Source organism: Pungitius pungitius, chromosome 3, assembly GCF_949316345.1.
Source record: "Pungitius pungitius chromosome 3, fPunPun2.1, whole genome shotgun sequence".
In the NCBI taxonomy this organism is placed as follows: Eukaryota; Metazoa; Chordata; class Actinopteri; order Perciformes; family Gasterosteidae; genus Pungitius; species Pungitius pungitius.
In genome coordinates, this window is record NC_084902.1 from 6244782 (window position 1) to 6270106 (window position 25325).

Genomic DNA, 25325 nt, shown 5'->3' on the forward strand with positions numbered 1-25325 from the left:
GAAGTGTCCAGCTAAACAGCATATCCCACAATGCCCCGCGCGTCCCGGTGACATCTACGCAACGATGAGTTGAAGCGGTTGTTGTCGTCTCTACGCTTTTAACCAGTTGCCAGGAAACCGAGGAAATAGAGCAGCTATCACGCCGTAATCAAGTAAGGCTCCCATCTTATACCTGTAATAACTGGCAGACGGAGGGATTCCACCCCACGTTTGATTTGTTCCTCGGTGACTCCTTCGCCCATGTTATCGTCCGTTCCCACCCGGCTGATCGCGCGAAGGTCGCGCAGCCTGTCGCCGTGCAGCCGCGTGCTCCAGACCAGCGCGAGCGGCGCCGCGTGCCGGGGCAGCCGCGAGACCCCGGCGGAGCTCCAACGCAACCCAATCGTGTCCACCTCGCGGGTCTCCAGAAGGGGGATTTTGGCCGACGAGTCCGCGGGTACCAGCGTGAAGCCGTTGGTGCAGTACCACCACCTCGCCCCTAGGTGGCTGTCTCACCTGCAGAACCGCCGCGGGTCGTGGGCCGCGTTGGCCGACAGGGGGCGCGACAACCACCAGTACTGGGAGGAGAGCGGGCGGAGCGGCGGTGGTGGTGGTGGTGATGATGCTGGACGGGGGACAGATGGAGGAGCCAGGCGGGCTGGAGCGGCCTCTGTCGGGGTGCTGTCTGCTGCAGCATTGGCCTTCTGCCTGAAGAAAGATCCTGATAACAAAGGTGTAAACTTTGACGATTAGTCGTTGTGTTGTTTGTGTTAATATTATTGTATCAACCTTTTTGTGTTTAATTTTTGTCTATAGGAAACATGAGCTGCAAATGATAAAATTATATAGGACAGTTCTTTTTTGAAAAAAAAATGCAAAAGTATGATATTGGTCAATTGAGTCAAGAAAATATGTTTTATAGTTCTGGCAATTCTTAATTATGAGTACTCTGGTCCTACGTAATCTTCCTTTTTAATGTTTTCTCTATGTGGTTTTGCAATAAGGTGATGCTCTTCTGGAGGCAGCAAGGACCAATAACGGTCAGGATGTGGCCAGGTACTACACACCCACACACACACACACACACACACACAATCTCACATATACACATCACGGAATTGAGGCAGGAATGTTTTGTCCGTCTACAATTAACTACTAAAATGATGAGGCTGCCAATGGTCTGGTTCCTTCTCCAAAGTGTTCTTTGCCGTGCAATGGTACTGTCGACTGGTTAGCAGAAAGACTGCATAATTTCTTCTGAATGATGCTTAATCGTGTACCCTTTAGTTTCGTTCAGAGCTATGTGTAAATCACAGATCTGCTTCGCCCAGTTGGTATAGCAGATACCATCATGAGCAGTTACAAAAATAGTTCTATATGATATTGTTGTCCCACCCATATCCACCAGGTGGAAGAAGAGGATCGTCTGTGTGTAAGCAGGATGGATGTATCACTCGGCCTCTGAGAGCTCCATTCCAACAGTCTGCATGTTTTCTTTTCTCTGATTAGAAGCTTTTTCAGCTCTTCTTATTTTGCATTAGCTTAATTTATTTAATTTATTTAAACTCATCACCCCCTTTGCACTGAGTATTATATATTTCTCAGTATGCTCTGAGATCAACCACAGCAAAACCCCAAAAGAGCAAAACAGGCCTTAAAGTACTTCCTGATCCCATCTGCTCATCTGGTAATATTGCATTACAAATACTGAGTTACTATGGAAACAGAAAGAAGCAAACACGCTGTGGTCACAGGCCATCACAGTCGTACCTGTGGTCACATACAGTACAGATAAGTGTATCCGATTGGATTTCCTTTTGGTATAATAACCATGTGAATGTGTGTTAAATCAGTGTGTGTGTGTACAGTGTAGTCTGTGTGTGGGGTATGAGGCCAGCGTACATGTGTTTATCCATGTGCGTCTCCACTTGCCGGCTTGGGTTACCTGTGGCCGTGCGGCAGATGGTGTGTAGGTGAGAGGGCAGGTCACAGATGTGTTAAGTGCTGTGGTTTGGTTGGTGGAAGCGATAGCGTGTCGGGGTGTGTCTGCAGAGAGGACGGGGCCTCTCGTTTTCACACAGGTCTCTATGAAGGCGCTTCACCCGCGGTGAATTGTTATATAACCGTTTGCCGTAAATTAGGTTTGAAGCAGGGTCCACTGAGAAGGGTTCATGTATTTGTTTATAACAATGCAAAGATGATATTGTTCACACGCTGTGCTTGTTTTCAACATTTTGAAGAGTAATCGGTTAAAATAGTTATATCACAGCATGTGACAACAAATGTTGTCTACTCACTCTAAACCCACATTAATTGATTCATTACAAACCCTGTTTTCAGGGCCGATTTCATTGCTGGATTTACAGATATCCTTGTGGTGTTTCTCTCCCTCATTGGAAGGAAGCAAGTTTAATGTAAAGGCCATGTTTGCCAGATCCCAAAGTCCAAAAACGTACCCCAGAAATGACTTAAATGTGCTTTTAAGCATAGTGTCCCCTCTGTTTGTAGAAATGAAATAGTTGTTTGTATTACTTGACTCCATCCTCATCCCTCCTCACGGAGCAGGGCTCATTTACAATGCCTGTCCGTCCAATTCTGACCATTTATGCGTTAAATACAGCCTCACACCATGTCCCTTCTTTAACTCAACCGTCTGGTGAAAGGACCGGCTGAGTTCAGATGCAGTCGGATGCTTTGCTGGTGAGCTCCCTACCTCCCACGTGCAGAGCAGGCAGTGAAAACAGAGCCAGAGAGACTCCTGGCTGAGTGCAGGCCCGACAGAGGCCACCGTGTTGACTGTAAACACACACACTCTCTGCCTGCTTAGCGCACAGATCACTTACACACACACACACTTATAGGACTGTATGGACCAGTACCTGATGTCGTAGCCTCGGGCAGAAAACTCAACACACACCTGGCGCACACACACAGACACCTTAACTGGTCATGGAGCAAGTGCGTGGCTTCAGATGAGGACAAAGATATCCATGCTGGTGTGTCTAACAAGGTCTGATGGGCGGTCACACGACCAGCTGGACCGTCTCCTGTTTACACATTTTTTGAGTGCTCTTTTCCTTTTTGAGCACAGAAAAAAGTTCTCTATTCCAGCATCATTATGTATAAGATACTGTAGTCACAAAACACACTTGGTTTAAACACAATCTCAATGATACGTTGATGTAAATCTAAAGCCACTTCTCCTCTGTTACTCCCCATCAGGCTGGTGAAAGAAGGGGTCGACCCCAACCACCGCCACCGCCTCGGTTGGACCGCTCTCATGGTGGCCGCCATGAACCGACAGCACAGGTCTGTGTGTGTGTGTGTGTGTGTGTGTGTTCGTCAGTGTGGGAGCATAAGTCATCCGTCTGGCCGCTCAAGTTGTTACAGTAGGCCTTCAGAAGTGCAAAGTGCGACAGACGGTCTTTCCCCGTCCCCCCCATCTCTGTCCAACAAATTAAATTAGCCTCCTGGCCCCCAGAGCACACACACACACACACACACAGAGGGAAAGAGGGGCCGAGGTTAAGGCCGGGCCAAATCCAATTTACAGGGCTTTTGCGTCTCTTTTCAGGACTGTGCGGTCACTTTCTTTCTTTTTTTGTTTAAGGGCCTCATGTGCTTGTGAGAAGGGTTATGTGAAATTTGAATATGAGAATAGCTTAAAATGAGCTTATTTCGAACCCTCCGGGTTACAGTTGCTGCTTACTCAAGTTGTTGAGATGGTTTGAATTGATAATGCAGCTGAAATAGAAACATCTGCTCCATTTCCATTCAGAACTGGAAGTTGGATTGCAACACTTTGCTCCAAATAAAGTCTTATTGTGATGTAATGTTTCTACATTGGAGCTTATAAGTTTAGATTCTTTATTTTCTGTATTTTGCATTCATGTGCTCTGATGCTGGACGTCTTTCTATGAAACTATTGAAGAGTTGCTTAATGGAGTAACAACAATTTGGATATTAAGTTCATGTCATTAATGAACCAAAAACAGCCCAAATATTTGCTGCTTCCTGGTCCTCAAATGTGAGAATCTGCTGCTTTTGCGTGGTTTTAAATGTTCTCCTCAAATAAGTGATTTGTAGACAGTGGGCACCTGGAAATCAATTATAGAAATCAATAGTAAAAAACAATTTGAATAGAAATAATTGTCTTTATATTCACTCTCTGTTACACATTCTCAGGGACAAATATGACAATATGCGGTGATTATGTCACTGCAGATGTTACAGTACACGACGTGAGCCGAGTGATTGTTGGCACGTGCGTACTGACGTGTTTAATGAGCTTTGGATACAAATTTGGTTGCGAGTGTGTATTCATTGTTTATGTGTGTGTGTGTGTGTTTGTCTGTGTCACTGTACTGTCCTGTGTGTGTGTGTTATGAGTGCTATAACTCAGCAGGGCAGTGACACTCCTTTGTGTTTAATCCCGTCCTCCAACCCCCCAGTGAGCCGTCACTGCTGCAGGGAAGACAGAACATCGGTTCACACACATCCGTCACACATGTCTCACAAACACACACACACGGAGGGTGCATGTGTGAACGCACACACACACACACACATACAGACAAGGGAAGTTTATACCAAATATCTTACAGGCCAACTGCCTATTACTCAGTCACACACAACTTTATTTGCAGCCGTTAAGTGAAAACAAAGGGAGCATTACTCACGGACGGGGTCGAGCCTGTAGCTACGATGTCAGCACGGATCTTATTGTTGAATTACCCCCCCCGCCCCCCCCCCTCTCCTTCACACCGTATTCATATTTTCCCGGAGTATAAACGGTGTTTCAAGAATACTTCACCGCGGTGGAAACTGCAGAATCGGCCGGCGGGCCTTCAGCCGCCGGGGTTCGGAGGTCGAGGTGCGGCTGTGCGAGGGAAGTGGAGTAGAGGGGTGCGTGTAAGAATTAAAGGGGTGAGACATCGAGGTGGGGAGGGACGGCTGGGCCACGTTTGTTTGCTTAGCTTTGATGTGGGGCTAAATCGGGGAGGCGCAGGGCCCGGCCTGCTATTTGCACTCTTTAACACACAATGCCCTTCTCCATCTCTCTTTCTCTCCCTCTATCCCTCCCTCGCCGCATTCACGTGCACAATGAGCGCTCAGCCGAGCGTAACGCCTGTTGACCGTTCCAACCTGTCGGCCGAGTGACTCTGCGCGGGGGAGGGGGGGGGGGGGGTGAGGGAAAGCAGAGGGATGCTGGAACGAGAGGAGGAGTGGCTCGTCAAGAGAGTAGCTGTGAGGTAGAGAGAGAGAGAGTGGTGTGGAGTGGGATTATGGGTTCGGGACCGGGATTAGCCCGAGTGAATGGTGGTGGAAATCCAAGAGTGAAATATTTTCGTCATCTGGTCACGATACATCATGATTGTGATGGTGAGCTAATCATCGGGTCTCACAAGTACACCAAAACTCCGCTGATAAAATACGTGGAGAAATACTTGAGTGAGAATGAGTTTCAACAAGTGTACACGCTTTAAGATTTCTACAAAGTTATAATTTCCATGAGAACTGCTGGAAATAAACTCACTAACTACCCTTTGTTTTATTTTAAAGCTCAATAGCAAAAGTGAAATATTTCATTAAAGTTATAGAAAGGCCAGTGATCTTTGACATTTTTTATTACTTTTAAATAATTATCCAATTGTGTGTCTAACTGTCTACCTAATGACCACCGGCATATTTTGACTTTCTTCAGTAGGAATGAGGAGCGACACACCGGGCCATTAAGGGCACGAACATCACAAACCACCTCTGTCCTCAGACCCACGATCCCCATTAGGACATTAAAACCTTAGATGGGGAAATAATGGAAGAAGCCAACAGGTAAAACAACAGAGCAGGGATCCCTGCCCCCCCCCCCCCCCCCTCTCCAAAAAAAAGAACATAGCATCAGCATCTATCTGACCCCTGGTGTGCACCAGGTGAGATGGGGTCAATTGAGGTCCTTCGTCTGGACCAGGTGGTCAGAGACATGGATGGTCAGTTCGGCTCGGGTGTCTATTGTCGTAGACGGAAGTGTCCGTTTCCTGCCTCCCCCTCCGGGGCGGGATGGGGGGAACAAAGTAGTGACACCAGTCACCTGGTGGCCAAGCTCTCAAACCACGAGCCGGAGGGCGAGATCAACCCGCCCCGACGTCCTTTAACGTGTGTTCACCTCAAAGAGGGGGGGGGGGGGGGGGGGCGCTACTAAGGAAACAGTTACCTCTTCATTGCGTGACTACGATTCCATTAAAAATACCAAATAAATCAAGAAAGAGGAGAAAGCTCTTGAGGAAAGGTTCGATAAGGATGCTCCGTCAGCAGCTAGACAGAACGCCTCCTCGCACTGACGCATGTTTAGTCTGCGTTGAGCTGTGAAAGTAGAATAATGACGTCGTTACGGTAGTTATCAGACTGTCTGAAATCTTAACTTTAGCCCCCCTCCTCTGCAATGCCAGTTTAACCTAATTAACCTCGGCGTGCCTCCAGTTTGGCCTCAAATTAGTGAAGCAAACCCCCCTCCTAAATGTCCCAAATACAGTTAGCCACTCGATCATCAGTTGATTAGTAAAACTATCAAGCCTTTTGAAAAGCTCATTAGTTTTAGCACCATCCCGTGTAATTAAATCTCCCTCTTTCATCTTTTTTTAGCGGCACTTCCCTCCTTTCACCCGCTCCTCCTCCTCCTCCTCCTCCTCCTCCTCCTCTTCTCTGCAGTCTTCCCGTCTTTATCCCTCCGTGTTTACCTTTCCGATGCCATTAACCCTTTTCAGGCTGTCTCATTTCTTCACACAGTCCTGTGTGTGTGTGTGTGTGTGTGTGCGTGTGTGTGTGTGCGCGCGCGCATGTGTCTCAGAGGACGGATGCACCGACGTGTTTGTAGAAGTGCTTGCAAGGGTGAGAGGAGAGCCCTCTGTGGGTCACGCCCCCCCCCTCCCCAGCCACAGTGATACAGTAACAAAGGGGGACCCCCCCGATTGTTCTTTATACCCCCCCCCCCCTCCTCCCCCACAGCAAGGTCAGACACAAAGACCTGGCCGGGCTGTTCTCAGCCTCACTCTCCCATAGGAACACGCTCGTCGTGAGGCGACGACCCAAAATACCAGTAGAGTCTGATCAAGTTTGAATCAGGAACAGAATCTTTTCAGAGCGTTTTAACGCAAGAGAATACCAGACTTTAGCTGGTTCCAATTTTCAAATGTGAATATGGGATGGGTTTCTTTTCATATGCAATGGTAGATTAAGTATCTTTGGGTTCAGATGCAACACCTCGGGCTCTGGGATATTATATTCTGATAAATATTTGATTGTGTAGTTTTTCTTGCAAAATGACAGATTCATCTCTAGAAAAAGATCAAAAGCTGCATTCATTTATACATGCTTATATATCTAATATTGCCTCCATCTGTTGTCTAATGCTTGTATACAGATTGTCCTGTTCTTTTAAAAAAAAAGTTTTTTCGCACCTCCTCTTCAAATTGACTGCGTGCTCCTATAGAGAAGCTGCAGCCTTTTCCGTGATCAAGTGTGCTTAGCTCTAAAAACAAAATCCTATGAATTATCCTTTTTGCTCCATTTAAACCCTCTCAGGCCTCCTGCCATGACCATTTAGCCGGAGATGATCCATCACTCCCTCCCATTACAGAGTCACAGGTCTAATGGCGGCCGGCAGCGTACTGGCAGGGTTCACGTTTCGGCCATCGCCCACATTCTCCGTCTCAGTGGGCAGCCACTGGGCTAGTTTTTTTGTTTTTTTTCTTCTCCTTTTTTGTTTTTTGTGCGTCGTCTCAAAGTCAAAGCCACTGCACACGTTCACGGTGGTCAATGCAAAGCGAGCGCGTCCCGTAGGCGGAGAGACGGTACCCGGAATGTCCGTCGGGTCACAGTGGCTGCTGTTGCCGAGGTACTCGTGTTTGTTCTATAAGGCGGTACGCTCCAATGAAGGGTGGTACGCTCCAAACACACAGACACCCCCCCCCCCCCCCCCCCACACCCTAGGCCGGAAACAGGCCCGACCCTTGCCCCTTCCGCGTCCCTGAGCGGGCTGCCCTCGCGGTGAAGCGGCCATTGGAGTGTAGCCACCGTAACGGGCAGCACCAGCGGGGGAAGTAAATCAGGTGGAGCAGTAAATGGATATTTACATATGCATCGGCCGTGTTTGTTGTCACGCTGTGAAGAAGGAAGGAACTTTGTGGGAACCTTGTCCCCCCGTGTTTAATCCAGACCTACTTCCTGTCGCCTGATGAACGTATTTAGGTACATCACAATACAAACTGAGATGATGATGATACCGGGGCCCTGTTGTAAATAAGAAGGCTTCCTTATGACAATATTGGATTAACGTTTTTGCATGAATGTGAGATTTGTTTTTAATTCACTAATTTCCCCAAACCTTTAGTTCATCTAAAAGATTTGTTTCTTAATTGACCTCCAGAACATTTGCTGCACAGATATTGATACAACAGCATAAGTGTACATGTTTTGTGAAGACTTTGTCTGTACCGCCGACTCGTTAACTTGATTATACGAGTAAGTAAAAAATCATTACTGCTGAAAGCCTTGGTCAGTGTGCACCTGGACATTTATTTCCTACAGGTTCCATATTATAAGTATTTTTAAATGTGGGCCCTTTTGTTGTTATGTTATAGCGCGGTGAAGGTGCTGCTGGAGGCCGGCGCCGACCCGAACGCCGGCGATCACTTCAACAACGTTTACGAAACCTCCCGAGAGAAAGGCATCCACTCACTGGAAGGTAAAAGAGGGACGGAGAGGAGGAGGAGGCGGCGCTTTACGACTCCGTGTACATCCGCCGCGCGCATGTTTTGCACGTTACTATATTACACGTATGAATCCTAAGTGTTGAAGCAGATATTACGAGACATTATCATTTGCATAAAGATTTGCATATGTGTACATGTTTCATTTCTGCCGTGTTATTTGTTTTATATGTTCTGTGACAAGTAGTTTGTGTTTTTATTTGTTTTTCTTCCGCGCCGCGACACACACGCACACACACACACACACACAATACCCCCCAGCCTGTGTTGGGTTTCTGCAGACATATTTATATGGGATATGTATATTGCAGACATTTATATGGCTGTCAGGTTTGGGTCCACGTGGGGCCGGTGTAGCGTGGGGAAGCGTTTCCCAGACGCACGCTGATGGATGGGCTAGGGGGGCCTGTGCGACGCTTTATTGGGTTAGCTATGATTATCCCGCTCTGTCTCTCTCTCGCTCGCTCGCTCGCTCTCACACACACACACACACACACACACACACACACACACACACACACACACACACACACACAGAGAGACACTGCAGAGAGAGACACGAAGAAAAAGACCAGGATGGATGGAGGAAGGGAAGACTGATGAAGGAAGGCAAAATGAAGGGAGGAAGGCAGTGAAAGAAAACGAGGGGAAGGAAAGAAGCTGGCGAGTAGCGGCGGACCGAGTGAGGGGGAGGCTAAAGATGGAGGAAGGAGGAAGGAGATGTGGATGGTTGAAGGGAGGGATTGGAGGAAATGGGTGGGATGATGAGGGAGGGAGAGGCGAGGAAGTCAGGAAACGGATGAGACAAAGTTATTGGGATGGAGGGAGCGGGGAGGGAGGAAGTGATGAAAAGAATTGATGGATACCGAGAAGGAGAGGAAGGAGGCGGAAAAAATAAAAATGGATGATCGAGGAGTGGCACGAGATGAGTGCGCTTATGAAAAAGAGAAGTAAGGAGAGAATGATAGACTGCCTCTATTATTATAAGGAGCAGAGCAAAGTAAGCCCTAAAACACTAGTCGCATTATTTCTATCACGTCGGACAGTTGAGCTTAAATCTGTGGAAATGAACAACTCTTGCAACGCTGGTAACAAGAAAGACAATTTTGCAGTCTGCAGGGTTGTCAACGTCCTCACTGTTGTAAGGGGATTAAAGAAAGCTATTCCGGATTTAAAGACCAACAATTCCAGGCAAAGTTGTTCCCTGATTCATCACAAGTTTACTGGTCGCAGATTCACATCAGATTCATATTTGTGCCTCTATATTTTTCTACTTCTCACTGCGATCCTTTTTCCCCGTCTCTCCGCGTGTCCCCCTGCAGTCCTCGTGTCCCGGGAGGACGAGTTCAGCAGCAGGCTCAGCAGCAGAGCCGGCTTCCGCGGCTGCACAGCCCTCCACTACGCCACGCTGGCCGATGACCCCGACACCGTCCGCATGCTGCTGGATGCCGGTAACGTTGCACCACAACCAACCACCCCCCCCCCCCCCTGCCCCGCCGCCACCCCCCCGAGGGTCGCGATAGCTAAACATAGAGCGCAGTTTGACCTCATGAAAGGGAGTTGAATCTGATGGCGGATCTTTTGCTGCTCGTTTCAGTCTCCACTGAAGCACACTGACAGAACTCGATTACGTGGTTCCCCGGAAGGGAAGCGTCCCGGTGGTATAACTCAATATCTTTATCTGTTGTCAATCTGGATAGTGCTCAATATATATTTGATTGACAGTTACTTAGCTTGTTTGGGTTATGTTTTCAAGTTATAGTTGTACTTGGTGGAAAGTTTAGCCTTTCTTTTACATTTACGCTTTCATCTTTAGAGGATAGTAGAGTCAAATTCAGCTCCCCTCGACCATTTTCCCTTTTTTCGTAGCATTTCTCCGATCTTTCCATCCAGTCGGACGTTCTGCTCACATAGGATAAGATTCTGTACGGTTAATACACCCCTCAAAAGGACTCCTTCTAGTGTGTGATTTATTATGTACCCCTTGCGTGACACACGCCAGGATCCTTACTTTAATCTTTGCTGTCCAGACTAAGCGTTTCTCGTTGTGCCTTCAGCTTCAAACAGCTTTCCATGTATCATCATCTCATCGGTTCCACCCCCCGAGTAATATAAACAGTATTACAAAGCTCATCTCAAATTGATCACTTGTTCATACCCCCTCTCCATTCTCCCCCATTACACTCGCACCTGTCGTTGACTCAGCTCCACGGACACACACACACACACACCCACTCTCTCATAGACCCTCAGGGCATAATACACCCCACCCCCCCTAACACCCCCCCCCCCCCCCCAGTATCCAGGCGAGCAGCTCTTAAACAAGCTCTTCCTAGTTGAACTGTGACCTCCACACAGAACATGCCCTTGGGGTAACTCCACAATCACAGGATGTGAGTGTGTGTTGTTGTGAGTGTGTATTTATGTATGTACATGTCTTTGTGTCTGTGTGTGCGCTTTTCTTCTTTTTAATTAATACAAATATTGAGGTATGCTATTTTTTTTTACCCTTTTTGACATATTTAAGTTTGCACACGCACATTTGTAGCTGTTGCGTTTCAGGCTGACGCGTTTTTAATCTTTTACATTTTCTTGGATCAAACACCCAAACCTCCATCGCTATGAACACACTCTCTCACACACACGCATACACAGGCTAGTATTAATGTCTTGTTTATGTTTATGATGGATGGTGCATCCAAAGCTCTCTGCCCGTCTCGCCCGTCTCACCCCTGCGTCAGTAAGCACTCTGTAGGCTTAAACAAATCACTTGGTCTAACTCAATCAAATGTTCCGTAGACGCACTTTTGAATTAAAAAGGTACGAAATTTCACAAAGCAGGGACATTTGTTTTAAGTCAATCAGATTAAAGAGGCGGTGGGCTTTCGCTTGCCCCGACTGGGTCGTTGCCGTTTTGGCGCCACCATCACAGCCAATAACAATCCCAGCGTCACACACTCTCCATCACCAACACATGGGAGGAAAACTAGAGGCCCTTATACTCGCTTTTTATGTATTTTGATTATTTTTGTCCAAGTTTGAGTAACTTGTACCTTTTTTGTTTTCTCTTTAATGTTTATCTGTCGCCTCCAATCATTCATCTTTTTCTTTTCACGTAACAAAAACATTGTATAAACGGTCACAGTTTTGTGACATCTGCGTGGATTTTGGTTTGTGTGCGTGTGTTTGTCGTCTGATTGAGCGTCGCCTTCCCTTCGTGTTCAGGCCCGGTGCTTATGGGCCTGCATGGACGTGCGAGCATCCCGCACTTTGTTATTTCCCTTGTGTTTGTGTGCGTCCAAGTAACTCCACGAGCCGCGGGTTTGCTCTTTTGGCCTTAGCCGGCCCCGAGACTCACATCCCCATCCATCACCGTCTCCAGGCCCACCCTCAGGCCTCCGCTCGCCCCTCAGTCCCTCGCCCGTCCTGCGGAGGCTCTCTGGCTCCTCCCCAGGCTCCACGTCGGGCTCCGTGGCCACAGGCGCTCAGTAATGGACGGCTCCGTAGGTGGTAGGAGGCCAGAAGAGACACACATGCTCACAGACGCACACAATGCAGATACAAGGACACACACACACACACACACACAAAGACCAGCAGGGGCTCTCTCCCACCAGCTGCAGTGAAAGAGAGGGAGGTGGAAATAGGAAAGAGGAGGGCACTCCTAATAGGCATAACTAAAGCACTCCTAATGAAGGGATCCAGTGTATGCGAGTGTGTGTGTGTGTGTGTGTCTGCGTGAGTGTTCAGCTGGGTGTGTGTGTGTCTGTTAGTGTTGATCCTGTTATAAAGTGCTATGGCCCAGAGGGTTGGTCTGATATTAAAGCCCTAAATGATGCTATTTATTATGTCCAGTGTCTGCGTGTGTATGTGTGTGTGTGTGTGTGTTTGGGGGTACTTTATTGCTTTCCTCCCGCATGTCTTTGTGTGTGTGTGTGTGTGTGTGTCTGTGTGGAGAGGGGGCGCGGCGGTTGTCAGGATCAATAGCTTCGTGAGCAGGTTACAAAATGTGGAGGTTTATCGATAATCACCCCAGTGATTATTAGTCTCTGCGGCCGGTGCTATATGGGATCATCTAGCACTCGTAGTGATTGCAAACTCTGTTACACTCTTCCTGTCTGCTGCGCTCTCCGAAAAACTTCAGATGGGTCATCAGGTTTTTAAAAGCTGCATTCAACAACCTGAACATTAACTGTAGAGGCCATTAATGGGGTTTTAAGCATCACTTTCCTCTCATCAGCTGAAAGGATACAGTAGAGATCTTCATATACTGTTTATAGACCCACTTTATATACTATTTATATATATATATATAACCCTGGTTCCTTTTGATCTCAAAAGGAACCAGGGTTCAGTTCACTTCCAGCGTGAAAGCATATTTTGGGATGGTTTGAACTTTCGGACCAACTCCAGGTATTCTAGAAAAGGGAAACGCAATACTTAAAAAGTAGCACACAGGGAGGCTTTCAAATGATCAAATGTTTGACATTTGCTCCGACAACTTAACTAATGTCGTCCCGGAACATTCCGGCTCTTTAAAATGATTTATCGAGAGGAAAAGAGAGGGAGAGACAGAGAGGATACAATGGGACGTATAAATACTGTATTTTATTATACTCCGGAACCAGAGCCTCTTGAACTTCTTTTATGTTGAAAAACTGCAAAGAGCACCCCCACGGTGCCTTTAAAACCTCTGCTCACAAAACAAAGATGCTCTCCAGCATGTTTTTGATAGTTTGTGCCATGGAAGCACTTTGGTCACTGCCAGAAAAGCCTCAAGGTTTGAAACCTTGAAGAAGGCCTGAGTCGTGGAGCGATGGAACCCATCACTCTTTGGTGCAGAAGCCCGTGTGGGGCAGGTCAGGGCAGAAGGCGCTGCTAACCGTCCCCACCGTCACGTCAGCCCTTCCTCGTTTATACTAACGTCTGTTTAAGTCTTTCCTCCGTTTGACCCTGTCGTGCTGTGTGTGAAGTGTGCGCGCCCCCCAGCCCGGAGCAACCTGCGGAGTCTACAGATTGCATAATAGTCCGGGGTGCCGGTGTCCGGGTCATCGGCACGCGTTGCAGATATGAAACCCCCCCCTGCAGAGCCATTGCAGCGCGTTTCTGCTTCACTGCAGTTAGTCTCTGTGACCCCTGAACCGGTGTGACCTCTCACCCTAACCTCTACACAACCCATCGACGCGTTGGCCCTCCTGCTGAGGTGGTGTGTGCATGTTCCTGCAGCGCTTGCCACTCAAAAGATACATTTTTCTGAACAAGAGAATATGTTTGTCATGAAGTTATAAGTTTTAAAAAACATATTTGTCTGCAGCTACTAATGCCTGACGTGTGTGTGTTTGTGTGTGTGTGTGTGTGTGTGTGTTTTGCATTCTTGCATACAGGTGCCAACCCCCTGCAGACCAACGGATTGGGACACACGCCTCGGTCCTATGCCAAAGAGGGGGAAGCGAGCAAAGTGCTGCAGGAGTTTGAGGGCAAGGTTGTGACGCGCTCACGCAGACACACACCGCACACAGCGAGCGCAGCATCAGTTTCCAAACGAGTGTTTGGAGGCCGTAGTCGTGGCCTGTGCGTGAAAGACGTGGCGCTATTCACTCAGTGGACATCTGTGTGATTGACTTGCCACAGACGCTCTCCTCAGGGGGTCTGTGTCAGTCTGCTGACTGAGTGACAGGTGCAGTTCAGTATTGGAGCGATAAAAGCTGCTTGAGGTCCACGGGGGTTAAAAAACATGCTGAAGAATACGTAACAACTTCACATTTTATTGTTATATATATATATATATATATAGACTAGACATAACACTCAAATGTCTTAAAGTATGTGAGTATCTTTTTTTGGAAAATGGTCATCTCTAAAATATTACAAATGATTGATATTCTGTGTAAAGTACATTAATAAAATATGTTGTGTTTTTAATTGCACTGCATGACGGGTTCAGGGACTCCTCACTACTCAGCTCTTTCACGGGTCTGTAGTAGTAGCGGTGGGATCAGTTTTCTTAAATAAAACTTGAGTTACCCGTAGTTATCTAGCAGCTTGACAGCGGGCCAGAGCTAAGCAAGATGGAGAGGGAGAATAAACAGCCTGCCTCCGGTGAAAACCAGGAGTCTGAGAGGACAAGGAGGGGAGGATGAATGAGTCATTGGGTGGCTGCAAGAGAGAACGAATAGCAAGCGTGGAAATAAGGGGAAAGAGGTGGGAAAAGAGATCAAATCAGCAGAAAAAGAGTGTCAGAGAAATGAAGGCAGAGACAGAGAAGTAGTAGTGTGATAACGAGGGTGGGAATTGAAGGTGGGGAGAGAAAAGAGACCAAAAAAACGCTTCTAGAAGGAGTAGTTCCGCACAAAAGTCTTGTGGTTTTGTGTTTGTCCTTCTCTTTCTGTTTTATTGACCGTCTCATCTGTTTTCCTGCATCTTCTCTACCTCCATCTAGTTCCAGGAGGTGCAGGAGAGGCGGGAGGCGGCGGAGAGGCGGAGGTTCCCCCTGGAGAGGAGGCTGAAGGAGCACATCATCGGACAGGAGGGGGCCATCAATACGGTGGCCTCAGGTAAACAAACACACGACGACACAAACAGAACGTTATAGAAGCAGCAATAAACAACAATGCGCCACACAAATACATAAACATAGCCTTGTTTCCACGGTGATTTTCGGCACGTTTCTGTTTGGCGCTCCCCTCCTCTTCCTCTCTTTCGCGGTCCTCCCCTCCCTCCCACAGTAGGCGGGTTCAGATGGACCGGCGGAGGCTGTAATTGGTTAATTGTGATGAATGAGCTGTCTGTCAGGCATACACAGGTGCTGTGTGTGTGTGTGTGTGTGTGTGTGTGTGTGTGTGTGTGTGTGTGTGTGTGTGTGTGTGTGTGTGTGTGTGTGTGTGTGTGTGTGGCAGCTGAAGAGGCCAGGCTTGGAGCCGCCAGTTAACACGATTACAGAGAGAGGAGACATACTACAGACCCCCCCCCCTCCCCTCGTCTTTTCTCTCCCCCCTTTTTGCTGCCCCCTCTCTGTCTCCCATCCCCTTTCTCTCCTCAATGTCTTCCTCCATCTCTCTCTCTCTCTCTCTTTACCCCTCGATCTTAATCACACCCACCCTTTCTCCTCCACCCTTCCGTCCTTCTCCTACTTCCCCTCTGTGGCCTTCTCCTTCTTTCCGTCATCCCTCCTTCGTCCGTCTCCCGTCCTCCAAAACGCAAGAGTCGGAGATGGACAGGCCAAAGGCAACGAGATTGAGACCGCAGAAGAAAAACCAATGAGACGAGGGGAACAGAAAAAGAGAAAAGTGGCTCAGAAGCACAAAGCTTCGCTGCGCATTGAGAGAAAGACGAAGGGAGCGAGTGTAACGCATGGAGGAGGGTGGATGAGTTAGAGCACAATAACACAGCCGACAGTAAAGAGCTGATATTACACCAGGCATCCATGGAGGGCATGTATTGATCCGTGGATGAGTGTGTGTGTGTGTGTGTGTGTGTGTGTGTGTGTGTGTGTGTGTGTGTGTGTGCGTACGCGTAAAAAGGTCTCTGCAGCAAAGGAAGAGGCTGTGTGTTATTTTTATGATCTCGGGACAGATTTGTGAAAATAATCAACTCTCTCCCAAAGCTAGAAACGGATATTATAATCTGTAATGGTTTGGTGGGAGCAAATACTGCTGTTTATAACCAACAGGAGAACAACTTAGATGTTGTTGATGGCTCCAGACACCAGGAAAAAAAAAAAGTAGATGTCCATAAAGCCCAATACTGCCACCCGAGTGTTAAGTGTCATTGTGGGTTTTGCTGGGGGTCAATGAGGGAGGAGGGAATGGTGGGACTTGTAGTCTTTGGCAAGGTGATGAATGATTGTTGTTATCAAGGCAAATTGTCCTGAAAGCCATAGAAGACGTCGCCACGGTGATACAGCTTATTGATTCCTGGGAAGTATTACAGTGAATATATCACAGGCGCACACACACACACACACACACCGAGAGCGAGAAAGCGAGCACGCGGGACGCCTGAAAGAGGGCCGAGAGGCTGACAGGAGCATCCATCTGCAAATGTAGTTTCAAAACGCACGCCATCCGCTGCGCACGTTTACTGTGAAGATGAGCCGAGCCGGAAAGAGCCTGAGCCTCTTGAGTCCGAGTCAGAGAGAGGACGTAGAGATGAGGAGATGGACCAGGAAAGGGCGGAAGGCGTGTGCTTGATGTGCTTGCATGAGCAGATTACGTAAACGCAGGCGACAATGTGTACTTACTACTCCTCATGAGTTCTTCTGTAAAGGGTACAGTCGTAAATGATCAACAGGGGAGGAAGCCTTGGTCTTATGTCAGCGTAAGATCTCACTATATTGCCACCAAAGTGACAGGAAATATATAAATATCTCAATTACCACATTTATTAAATATTTGTTTTTTAAAGCAAATCCTCACATTTAAGAATCAGGAACTAGCAAATATTCAGCCTTTATTCTTGATAAATTCTAATTTGATTTGTATCTATCCACCATTGATTGCTTAACTAATTGCTTTATTCAACACTTCTTATTTATTTGTTTAGCCTTTAGTTTTCTTAATATTTGGGATTTGGCGTGTTGTCATGACTCCAAAACGACTGTTTCCATCAGCTGGCCTGCAGCAAGATAAACAACCACACACAAATACACACACACACACACACACACACACAGGAAGGAAGTTAGATTGATCCAGGTTTAGCTCTCAGGGCTAAGAGTTATTGAGGAGAATCATCCCTCTGTAATCATGTTAGAGCCAACCAGACCTGCCCAATACACACTGCTGTGTGTGCGCGTGTGTGTGTGTGTGCGCGTGCGTGTGTGTGTGCGTGTGTGAGAGAGAGAGAGAGAGAGAGAGAAAGCTTTCATTTGTTTTGTGTCTCCTTTCTTTCCTCGTCGTCGTCGTCAGGGTCCTCTGAGAAATGTCAATGTGCCCTTCTGTCAAAGTTGGTCTCATCAGCTAAAACCCAAACGGAAGGTTACGCTGTCATTCACACAGCCGTAGATAAAGCCGGGCCGAGCTTTGGAGCCCCTCTTGTCACTATTCATCTCTGTGTCCATCTCTGACACACTCGTTTGTTTCTGTGTCTCCTTATCTCCATCAGCCCTCTCTCTTTCCCCTCTTTATCTCCTTCCACGTCCTCCTCTTTCCTCTCGTTATCTTCACTCTTCCTGCCCTTTCCCCGCGCACCGTGTCATCTCCCTCGTCCTGCCGCTCCTCGTCCTCTCCTGCCAAGCGTTGCTTCTGTATGATTATCAGCCATTAGTACGCGGTTTAACACTCAGATCTGGTGTTTGAGCTTCACGTGAATTGAACTGTTTGGGATCCTCTGTATTTCTCTTTGGCAACTTGACCCCGGGGATGTGAAATCTGATTCTTGTTGCATGTATCAACTGCTTGAAATGACGATCTGCATGTTCTGAGTGGTCAGCATTGACATTTGGAATCATTAATTGCAGACTTGTATTAAAGTTTCTCTGCCTGAATTTATCTATGGCCTCAACATGGCTCTCAACATGGTACCTTTTCATTGATCAACAACATCAAAATTGCAGTAATCTTTTGGCTGTACTCGGCAGCTCCAAGAATTTATTAGCATTGCTTTGATTTCGTGTAGTTGTGGTGAGGAGATAGTTTCAACGCTAACTGCTGCAACTTTTATGTCAGCTTCGTCCATCTCACGGCCAACCCGGAAAGAACCAATAAGAGCCACTTCTGGTTTCCACTTCTTCTGAAAGGAAAGTCTTTGGACCGATGGAGCACACGTCCTGCTAGTGGATTCAAACCCGGAGCTTTTTGCTGTTGTTGTTGTTGTTGCTGAAAGCAACCAGTAAGCCACCGTTAGCTTTCGTCCTGCTGGCGTGACCCTTTTGGCTCCGGGCCTCCTCATCAGCTCGGGGGTTTGGGTGAGTTTGTGCTGCTGTCTGCTTGTTCGTCGAGTGGCTGAAGCCACTGGGCCAAATACACTCTTTTACTACCCTCCGATCCACCTCATCATCTCGTCTTTGTGTATGTGTGTGAGTGTGGTTGCTGGGGTGATGGCAGGGTTGGGTAGGCACTCCTCTTTAAGCAGGCCTGTGTGTGTGTGTGTGTGTGTGTGAGGCTGCGATCCATGCTAAACTGATTTCGCCATGGCCGCGCCAGGGAGGCTAACACAATTACCGCTGGCTAATGGCCCCACTGACTGAGGGGGGAAGAGAGGCAACGTGGGTAGCTTTCTGGAGGTCTCTCATCTTGCTCTCCTGCTCTGTTTTCTCTCTTCTGTCTCTTCCCCCCCCCCCCCCCCCGTCCCCCCCTCTCCACCAAATGTCTTGACCCTTTTCTCATCCCTGCTCTGAGGCTCTTTCATCATAGTTTCTGGGATACCAGTCGGCCTCGGGTCAGCTAGGTCCAGACGGGGTGAAACTTCAGTCCAAAGGCAAAGTCAACACATGCAAATGATTGCAATAACGGTCGTGCTTTTCTTTCTCCTCCTATCTGCCTCTGCACTTCGTAGCCATCAGGAGGAAGGAGAATGGCTGGTATGACGAAGAGCATCCTCTCGTATTCCTCTTCCTCGGCTCGTCGGGAATCGGTAAATCACTCTCTCATCTTTCAAACATGATGTCAGGAAACAATGGCAAAAAAACCCCCCAAAACCTCTTCAGTGTGGTGAAAGTATCCCCTTTATCACTTCCTCCCACAAGTCTGCTGATTCCAAAAGAAAACACACAAGACAGCAAATGAACATGTCGTACTGGGAAATATAAACAACAAATTAGTTAGTGAAGGAGTTTGTCCGCAAGGCGTCAATATTTACCGTCTTTAAACCAACATTTCTGACCGTTGCACACATGCACAGAGTAAGGCACAGTAAGGCTGGCTGGCTGGCTAACGTTGATGGGTAGCATATGCAAATCATCAATGATTGTGCTGGTCCAATGAACAGGCCATTTTGTGTGTAAAAACACTTTGGGATTGGTAAGGGCGGCAGTGGTTATGCATCTACGGGTTACCAGCTGTTTGTTTGAGAAGTTATTAACAAAGGCCTCTGCAAACATTTGAGATGTCCCAACCTGTCTGCTGGAACAGCTTTGGTCCCGCCCACACAGGCTCCGATTGGCTGGCTTGTTCCTCAATCAATTTGCCTTCAGGGGATAATAAAGATAATCGTCCATCAATTTCCAACCAGGGAAACTACAGACGATCTGAAATCACAGGGAGACGTTTGTGATGCGGGCGGTTATTCTGAGGTCGTGAACCGGGCTGGTATCTGGTGTTTAGTAAGCACCCGTAAATTAATACACCACACGCGCCATAGATATGGTCATGACAGCACGTCTGATCCAGTTAAGATTATACAGAGTAAAAATTAAAAATGCAGTATGAGCAGATATTGAAGCATAGAAGTTTAGAGCTAGATGTGTGTGTACATTTCGGAACCAATCAAAATCAAACCGATAATATTTTCATTGGTCAGTATTGGCTTTATAAAGCGACATTCCTTTCTAATCCGTAGTTTATTGCAGCTCATCGAGCTCTGGGTGCGACCGGCTGTCAAAAACTGCTCATTGCACTTTAAAACACCGGAGGAAACCTTCTGGTGGCGCACGGCGTTAAGAATGAACAAATCTCAGACCAGCACCTCGGCCGTTTCAATTAAAGATCTCCACCGGGGACGGTGGGGATGAATCGACCCTGTCTGAATGCTGCTACAACGGATCCACACTGACAGTCCTCAGTCTCAAAAGGAGGAAGTGTGAGAAAAGCCTCAAAGTAGTGTGTGTGTGTGTGTGTGTGTGTGTGTGTGTGTGTGTGTGTGTGTGTGTGTGTGTGTGTGTGTGTGTGTGTGTGTGTGTGTGTGTGTGTGTGTGTGTGTGTGTGTGTGTGAGCGAAGGAACGAGGCAGACGGAGGGATATTAAGGGCCAGATAGATGGCTAAAAAAGAGGGAGATGGTGAGATGACAGGCCAGGGAGATGGATGAAGGAGAGACGGTGTTCATATTCTCCGTTGCCTTCAGCTACAAACAGTGGCCATGAGACATCAATATTAAACACAGCAACAAGACACACAGCCTTCCACACACACTCACACACACACACACACACACACAATCACCATACCCATTCGCATTCCAAACACAAGACATCAATATCGTATATGAGCATTTATATGCAGAATATTTTAGCTACAAACATAATGTGTGCTTCTGGAGAGCAGGAGATGATTGAAAGCTTTGCAGGCCAGCACTGCCTCCTGTCTGAAACAAATGAGCTGGTTTTTCCCCAAAATCTCTCATACTGATGTATTCCCCAAAACCAATGACGTTTCTCTATGTATACTTTATATATATATATATATATATATATATGGCGATGTTCTGGTTTAAACTCAATAATTAAACAACGTCTCTGTTCTGTTGATGGCGGGGCGACACAGGAAAGACCGAGTTGGCCAAACAGGTGGCTCGCTATATGCACAAGGACATCAAGAAGGTATGTTATGTTATGTTGTTAAGCAACACACACACACACACACATATATACACTGATGTCAAAAAGTAGAAAAGCAATGTCTTCCCATAGATATGAAACACAGACATTTCATTTAGCGGCTCTTGCCGCGGCGAAGAAATGAGCAGATAATTAAATTTGTGTTGGTTTCCACGGCAACTATTAGCAGCATGTGTTCAACACAGAGGTACACACTTGAGCGGCTTGTGGTTAACCCGTCGTGTGATTGCAGGGTTTCATCCGTATGGACATGTCAGAGTTCCAGGAAAAACACGAGGTGAGACGCTTCGTCCTCCGCTCCAAATACACACGCGTGTCACAAAGTGGCCTGGATCACAAACACTGTGTGGAATATGTTTCACCCACAGAGCGCGCGTTGCAGATGGATGGCACTGATACACTGGGTTGATTTTGTTTATGTACTCATAATGGACACATGGGCCCAAATGAATGTTGTATTTGCGTGTGTGACGCTATGGCGATGAATACATTTAATCAGTGAGCATAAGTGTAGCTCATCAACTACCTCGAATGATTTAGGATTTCAGCCTTTTAGGTTAGGTGTTAGGCTATTTCGGCTCCATTGTTGAACTTCTGCTTCTCCCTCATCTCTCAGGTGGCAAAGTTCATTGGCTCCCCGCCGGGATACGTGGGACACGAGGAGGGGGGTCAGCTGACCAAGCTGTTGAGGGCGTGTCCCAACGCTGTGGTCCTGTTCGACGAAGTAGACAAGGCCCACCCTGACGTTCTAACCATCATGCTGCAGCTCTTCGATGAGGTGTGCGTGCCGACTACTCCGCCCGTGGTTCCGTTTGATCAGACATTCGCAAATGTGACATTCTGTCCTTTGTGCTGCTGGCTCTCTCTCCCTCCCTCCCTCCCTCCCTCCCTCCCTCAGGGTCGCCTCACCGACGGGAAGGGGAAGACCATCGAATGCAAAGACGCCATGTTCATCATGACGTCCAACATCGCCAGCGACGAGATCGCCCAGCACGCCCTGCAGCTCCGCGAGGAAGCCGAGGCGGTCAGCCGCAGAAAGCTGGCCGACAACCTCGGTGAGAGAAGCACACACACACACACGCACACACACACTCACTAACACGTATATGCGCATTCAAGGGGCAGTCACATGGCGCACGGCAGCCCTCAACACTGAGCCACTACTGAATGATACATTCCAAGCAGACTGTAGTGAAATGAATGTGGAAGTTGTGCTTTTCCACAGAGGAAGTGCAGAAAAGTGAAGACGTCAAAATCTCCCGACAGTTCAAAGAATCTGTGATTCGTCCGATCCTGAAGGTACGCAAACTCGCAGGAAAGAAGCCGCCGAACTCGTTTGTTTCTCCACGGCACCGTAGGCCGCCTGAGAGGCTTCGGTTGTCTTTGTTCATTCTTTGGTTCCTCTCCCAGGCTCATTATCGGAGGGACGAGTTTCTGGGTCGGATCAATGAAATTGTTTACTTCCTCCCGTTCTGCCACTCGGAGCTCCTTCAGCTGGTCAGCAAAGAGCTCAACTTCTGGGCCAAGAAGGTGCGTATTAATGTTCCCGCCCCCCACAGCGCACAATCTTTTAAGGTTACATCATAGCATAAAGAAAAACTACAATAAATTGTTGTAGAGAGGGACACTGGATGTGCATTCTTAGTAATGCCCTTAATTGGCCACTGTGTGTAGGCGGTAAGTGCTATTTTACACAAGGACATGCTCGGATCAATGAATCAGATCAATGGGCTGGTGCTAGCTTTGCTCTCCATTGACGCTCACATCTATATTTTGTTGTCTTTTCATATGCCCCGATGATTGAGGGCTGATTGATAGGACTGATCGGAGTCCGAGTCCTTTGAAGGGGGAGTCAGGGGAGGATGGATAGTGAGTTTTGAGCTGGGAGCGGACATTTGGCCTGTTTTTCTTTTTTCTCTCTTAGTCCAGACGCCGCGTGGAGCGATAATCTCGTGGTATATTTATATCATGGGTGTCCTCCGGTGGGGCTGCAGGCCCCGCCCACTTCACCCAGGAACACACGCAGATCAATATTATGTGCCACTACTACTCACTATAATGTGATTACACTATTTAACATCTGGAGCCTTCATCAATATTTAATTAATAATATTACATCTGGACCCTGCAGGCGGCTCGTAGGAACCTGACTCATGGCTCCGTGCGAGTGCGTGCGCGTGTTCTTGTGCACCTATTTGTTGTTGTTTGTGTTTTCTTTCATTTTCGTTCGTGTCTCACAATAACTGGTCTCGGTCTGAATGTGGCGGCGGCGCTCCCAGCAGACTTCTCATTATCACAGAATCGTTATGAGCCATTTGTTTGTCACTCGCTTGTGTTCAATATATGAAATGTTTAGTGGCATCATTATTGCCTTAAATATGGTATTTGTAATATTAGGGGTTCTATCTCTGGAGCAACGGGGTGTTAACATGGGCGGGTAATGAGCGGCTCTGATCGCAGGCTATTGACCGGTGTTTGATTAAAGCGCATTAAGAGCTGGTTGATTAGCACCGTCAGACATGCGGCGTGACGGTATCTCCTCTATTCGCCAGCACGCATGTTTCCTCATCAGACCGTTTGAACACACACGATTAACCTCTTCCTTTCCCCCCCCCCCCGTCGTTAGGCCAAGCAGCGCCATGACATCGATCTGCAGTGGGAGCGCCCGGTTCTGGACCTTTTGGCGGGCGGGTACAACATGCACTACGGAGCACGCTCCATCAAACATGAGGTACGCAGGTGCTGTGGCAAAGGGCCTCGAAATCGACTAGCGAGTGGGGGAAGCTTTGCTTGACCCGGTCCAGGTCGGCGTGACATAATCGGAGACATTGATCCGTCAGGTGGAGCGGCGCGTCGTCAACCAGCTGGCGGCGGCGTACGAGCAGGAGCTGCTGCCCAAAGGCTGCACCCTGCGTCTGTCCGTCCAGTCGGAGGACGAGGAGGACCGCAGCGCGCCCAGTCTGCGCCTCGAGGTGGTGGGTGAGGACAGCTTGTCGAGGACGCTGGACATCCGTCCACCGCTCATCCCTGAACACTAAGAACACACAGAGGATTTATCCAGATGGGCATGTGTATGTACGGATGTGCACTCATCTCTCTCTCACTCACACACACACACACACACACAATATCATCATCATCATTGTGGTGTCAGGAGGAAGGATGGCTCTTGAGAAATGTTATCAATAAAAGTTCCTCTGATGAAACACATCGCTGCCTCAGTTTCAGTACACACATGCAGTGATTACATGCCAACATTCCGCTATACGCAGCATAATGGAGACGGCCTAGTTGACCATTAAGGTTCATGTTACAACAGACTTTCATATCAGCTGTGACTCATTATAGAGTGTAGGTCAAGTCAGTGTGTTGCATGTTGTAGAAAGCAAAGAGGCTGGATCCATCGGATCAGTTAACACAGAAGCTCTGCATCAGTAAGATCAGCGTAGCTGTGACCTCGTGACCACAAGCCACACATAATTGTATATTTATTAAAGATACTTATGTTAAGTTAATGGCAATGAACAGGGAATATCTTGAAAGTGGAAGGATGAACGGCAGGTTTGTCGTTGCTTTGGAGGTGAAATGGGCAATAAATCATAATAGATATTTATAGGAGAATGTTTAGTGAGTAGCAAAACTTTAAAAAGGAAATTTGGTTTAAGATCGACAATGTTCTGCCAAAATTGGACAAAGAACAGCCGCTTTGCTGTGAAGGAGATGGAAGTATTAATGACCAAAGATAGTTTGACAGATGGTTACCTGTGTTACTGCACATTTCACTCACCAGCAGAACATCACTGATAAATGTTAGACACCTGCTTATTCAAGTGGAGAAATAGCACGTGTGCAGCAGCCCAATTAAATGATGGGTAATAAAACTGCCTTGGGAATAGTTTCTGTTGATGCATGTCGATGTAACAGAGTCTGGTCCTAATAGAAGTCACCGAGAAATTATGCTTAGTGTTTCATAAATGTTATTAAAAAAAAAAAGCATGTTGACGAGGTGCCGGATGTAACTGAGCTATTGTGTTAATTCATGTATCCCAACCTCCACCGTGTAAATAAAGTCATCACAACAAAAAGGGAA

General features: G+C 47.5%; 1 protein-coding gene across 2 annotated transcripts; it reads left to right on the plus strand.

Annotated features, from left to right (window-relative positions):
- The first annotated feature begins 13 nt into the window (after nucleotides 1-13).
- On the plus strand, nucleotides 14-25325 carry clpb (ClpB family mitochondrial disaggregase). 2 transcript variants are annotated; one of them, XM_037462746.2, is made up of 16 exons: nucleotides 14-712; nucleotides 984-1035; nucleotides 3202-3288; nucleotides 8616-8719; nucleotides 10067-10195; nucleotides 14129-14226; nucleotides 15184-15298; nucleotides 19239-19316; nucleotides 21162-21217; nucleotides 21468-21512; nucleotides 21852-22013; nucleotides 22134-22290; nucleotides 22461-22534; nucleotides 22646-22765; nucleotides 23862-23966; nucleotides 24076-25325. In XM_037462746.2, exons 1-16 carry the CDS (start codon nucleotides 241-243, stop codon nucleotides 24271-24273), a joined length of 2052 nt encoding a protein of 683 aa, XP_037318643.2. In that variant the 5' UTR covers nucleotides 14-240; the 3' UTR covers nucleotides 24274-25325. The 2 variants fall into 2 exon arrangements, with proteins under 2 accessions (XP_037318643.2, XP_062417106.1); XM_062561122.1 differs by lacking the exon at nucleotides 19239-19316.